General features: G+C 36.7%; 1 protein-coding gene across 1 annotated transcript in view; it reads right to left on the bottom strand.

The window, feature by feature from the left end:
• TUBGCP3 (tubulin gamma complex associated protein 3) overlaps positions 1 to 4377 on the bottom strand; it is a 97201-nt gene that overhangs the window by 67324 nt on the left and 25500 nt on the right. Inside the window, exons 7-8 of the mRNA XM_004704307.2 lie at positions 1502 to 1620; positions 629 to 754 (exon numbers count right to left, since the gene is read on the bottom strand). Of these exons, the coding sequence (XP_004704364.1) occupies positions 629 to 754; positions 1502 to 1620 (245 nt within the window). The remainder of the gene's footprint in view (positions 1 to 628; positions 755 to 1501; positions 1621 to 4377) is intronic.

Genomic DNA, 4377 nt, shown 5'->3' on the forward strand with positions numbered 1-4377 from the left:
AGAGGAAAGTTATGTTTCACACAGTTCATTTTTAAGTACATCTCTTTCCTCTAGCATTTAATTTATGTGGCAAAGAGAAATTACGCAGCCCCTTTAAGTTATTGCTTAGAAATCTTCTCAGTCAGAATCAAAGTTTGTCACTTACAGGCTCTGCCTTCAAAATTAAGACAAGTTCTTTGCTGGTGCATGAAAACCATCGCCCTCTCTCCATTGTCCGATCCCATGTCCAGCATTTTCTTTTACAGCCTTAACAAAAGCACATTTAATATCCACATGTTTTTAAGACAGTAGAGATTTTTCTCTACAACTCTCCTCTCCTTCTGAACCCTTACCAGAATTCCTCTTGATCCACAATTCTACCAACAGTCTCTTCTTCAGGCTATCCAGCTCCCTTCGCTTTTATCCTCCTCGGACAACTGGCTACCTCAGGTTATCTTTCTTATATCTACTGTGGTATTTTTCTTGAGTGGACCCTGATTGATAGATACAGTGGTCTGTGATCAAAATTTCTTTCGTTTAAAAAAAAAAAAAACTCTTAAAAATCATTTTCTCAGTAAGAATTTCAGTAGCATACACGTTTCCCAAAGTGAATGGGATCCCAAATGTTCTTCCTTGAGAACCAACATACCTGACCCACAAGTCCAAATGAGCGGTCTAAGCTCCTCTGGTCAATGTATTTTCTGATTTTGTTATGTAACCATCCCAACTCTGAAAGTCTGATGGTCGTATCTCGCAAAGATTTGTTTAAGTTTGCCTAAAAAATAAACATATTCAAAATTTAAAATGAAATACGAATCCTAGAATTTTAATTACTTTCCATAAGCAGTTGTACTTTTTAATTTTGTAATTTGTATTTGAATAAGTGAAAGTTAATACTGATAACATCACTAACAGTGAAAACAGTGAGAAGAGAAACAAGAAAACAACAGTCAACAAGCAATAAGTTAAAACAATCTCAAATACACATTAAACTCTCTATATAGTCCGTCCCTGATAAGTGACTTGACCGCGATCTACTATTCTTCCTCGTGCCGGCAGTCTGTGCTTTCATGTGTGAAACAAGCTGAGAGTCATGGCAGAACTTCACTGCACAGAAACAAGGAGGGGCTGAGCATGTGCATTCCATTTCAGAAAATGAAAAAGGCAAAGACGTCTTAATTGGAATGTAGTATCGATGACAAAGATACCAAGTTGTAATGTACCTCTACAATTACCATAACTATGCAAAAATAATCTAAAAGGGTAGTTATTAGTGAAAAGAAAAAGAAACAAATATTGTTTACAAAGTGTGTTCCTAAAAAAAATTGCATAAGCCACAAGATGGACAACGAATATAAGCCAGAATGTAATACTATATATAACTTGATTGGCACAACCACTTTGTACAGCACGTCTACAATACCCAAAACATCTCACAAATAATTGGCTATAGATTTTTTATTGTAATTTTGTAATAATTTTAACAATTTTAAAAAATTTAAACTATACTTAGTTACTATACCTTTCCTTCTGCTTTATAACAATTTTCAGTACTGCTCATTTTGATGATTTTTCCATCTATGCCCTGGAAGACGTATAAAATGTCTCTTACAAGTGCTGCCTCAGTAATTTCCATATTGCCTATAATGATTTTTAAAAAGAATAATTACTAATTAATACATATGCAATAAATAAATCTTAAAAAGCAATTACTTTTATTATACATTTTCCATCTGGCTAATATTTATAAACTCAATAAACAAGATTAAGGTGAAAAAGAGTACATGAGTTAAGAAAGAGGTTACAATGTTCAGAAATGGAACTATAAGGAGTAAGTTTCTTATCTAATAAAAGACTTAAAAAGGCAAGGCTATAATTGTGAACTTCATAAATAATCAAGGTAACAAAAACATGGATTGTTGAATAGATCAGTGGTTCTCAGCCTTCCCAATGCCACGACCCTTTAATACAGTTAGTTTCTCATGTTGTGATGACCCTCCAACAAAAAAATTATTTTCATTGCTACTTTATAACTATAATTTTGCTACTGTTACGAATCAGGTGACCCCTGTGAAAGGGTTGTTCGACCCCCAAAGGGGTTACGACCCATAGGTTGAGAACCTCTGGAATAGATGTTTTGGGAAAAACTGGCTTACTGCTCAGTCACTAAACTGGACCCCTGCCCCAAAAGGCAGAATCTAGCTAGTTCAGCAGTAGTCACGTTGTGATCTGTGGTCTGCTAGGGGTCTCAAAACTCTTTTAAAGAGTTCAAAGAGCGCAGCAATGGTATATAAATCTGCTGCAGTCTTGGCATATATCAGGAAAGCTGGAGTGACTGACAGGCAAACTAGTTATTTAGATTAGGGTATTTAGTACACATTTTCTCTTACGCAAGATTGTCACTTCATGAGAAGCAATTGGCAATTAATAGTTACCAATGATAAAATTCAACCTTTAAGAAAAAAAGCAACCCAGAAATTTGGAATAACAACCTTGACCCTCACTCATTCCCATCCCCATGTACAAAGAAAAACCAAGCCCATTGCCATCGAGTCAATTCCAATTCATAGCGAGCCTCTATGGTGTTTCCAAGACTGCAAATATTTAAACTAGCAGATAGGCGCATCTTTCTCCCATGAAGCAGCTGGTGGGGTTGAACTACCGACCTTGCAGTTACTAGTCTAATACTCAATAACGCCACCAAGGCTCCTTGTAACCTTGATCAAACTCAAAAAAACTCACTATCAAATTAATTCTGACTCACAGAGACCATATTGGACAGAGGAGTACTGCCCCTGTGGGTGTCTGAGATTGTAAATCTTTAGGGAATCAAGAGGCTTTATGGTCCTTCCTCAGAAAAGATGGTGGATTTGAACTGCTGCCCTTGCAATTAGCAGCCCAATTTATTGTTTTTCTTTTAATCATTTTATTGGGGGCCCTTACAGCTCTTATCACAATCCATACATACATCCATTGTGTGGAGCACATTTGTACATATGCTGCCATCATCATTTGCTTTTTTTTTTTTAAATAATTTTATTAGGGGCTCATACAACTCTTATCACAATCCATACACACATCAATTGTGTAAAGCACATTTGTACATTCATTGCCCTCATCATTCTCAAAACATTTTCTCTCCACTTAAACCCCCAACATTAGGTCCTCATTTTTCCCCTCCCTCCCCGCTCCCCCCTCCCTCATGAGCCCTTGATAGTTTATAAATTGGTATTTTGTCATATCTTGCCCTGTCCGACGTCTCCCTTCACCCACTTTTCTGTTGTCCGTCCCCCAGGGAGGAGGTCACATATAGTTCCTTGTAATCGGTTCCCTCTTTCCTACCCACTCTCCCTCTACCCTCCCAGTATCGCCACTCACACCACTGGTCCTGTAGGACTCATCCGCCCTGGATTACCTAGCAGCCCAATTTATAAGCCAATACACCTCCGGGGCTCCTTTATAATCTTGACAGCATCCCAATATTTGAAAACTTTCTAGTGTGATTTTTCAATATCGTAGAGGTTCAAAAAGTTTGTGGAATTTATGAATTAAAATATAATGAATATTTCAACAATACTCAGCAAATCTGTGCAACACAGTTGAGCAATAGTTTTCAAATGATCAATGGTGTTAAGAGTTATGCATGGTTAAAAGATTGCATCAAAGTGCTAGAAAGACCAATGCAACGGAGTACAAAAAGTTCACTGACACAGTTTCAAAGTCTAATCAATTCATGTTTCAGAAACCATTTTTCAAGTACTTTATCCAAGAGAATATCCAAAATTATCTGAAAAGGCTATTAAAAACTGTTTCTTCTAAAGGTGTCAGTTGCATAGGAAAGGTACTTTCATAGTTTCCATAATTCCTTTTAACTAAAGGTAAGCCAGAATGTGAGTGGTAAGTCAAACTAAAGAAGAGGAGGCAATGTCCAGAAACCCAAGGCCCTGGCAGGGAGGGAGGGAGGGAGAACCATGGTCAGAGCGTCTGTCAAAGCCTCAGCATTCAGAAAACTAACCCAGCACCGTCAGAAGCAAAGCGCGGGTTTATATCACAGTCCCTGGGGTTCTGTCCCACAAATATCAGCTATGCAAAGTGCTCACTGCTCAACTCTGATACTTTACTGAATTTTGTTTGCTTTTTTCCAAATCAATAACTAAGAAACGAAAAATTAGAAAATTCAATAATCATAGATTTCCTTGTCTTTTTAGTTCTGTCAGTTTTATACATTTTGAAACTCTATAAGTAGTATTATAATGTATTCTAAAATAACAGATGTTTTCATTATACACTCCTTGCCTTAAATCACTTGGATATTAATATAGCCACCCAGTTTTATTATGACTTGTGTCTTTACCATTCATTTACTTTCAACCTTTCTATGACCTTCTATTTAAAATT

This window comes from Echinops telfairi, unplaced genomic scaffold (assembly GCF_000313985.2).
Source record: "Echinops telfairi isolate 266 unplaced genomic scaffold, ASM31398v2 ScPeMD7_7467;HRSCAF=8505_1, whole genome shotgun sequence".
Classification (NCBI taxonomy): domain Eukaryota; kingdom Metazoa; phylum Chordata; class Mammalia; order Afrosoricida; family Tenrecidae; genus Echinops; species Echinops telfairi.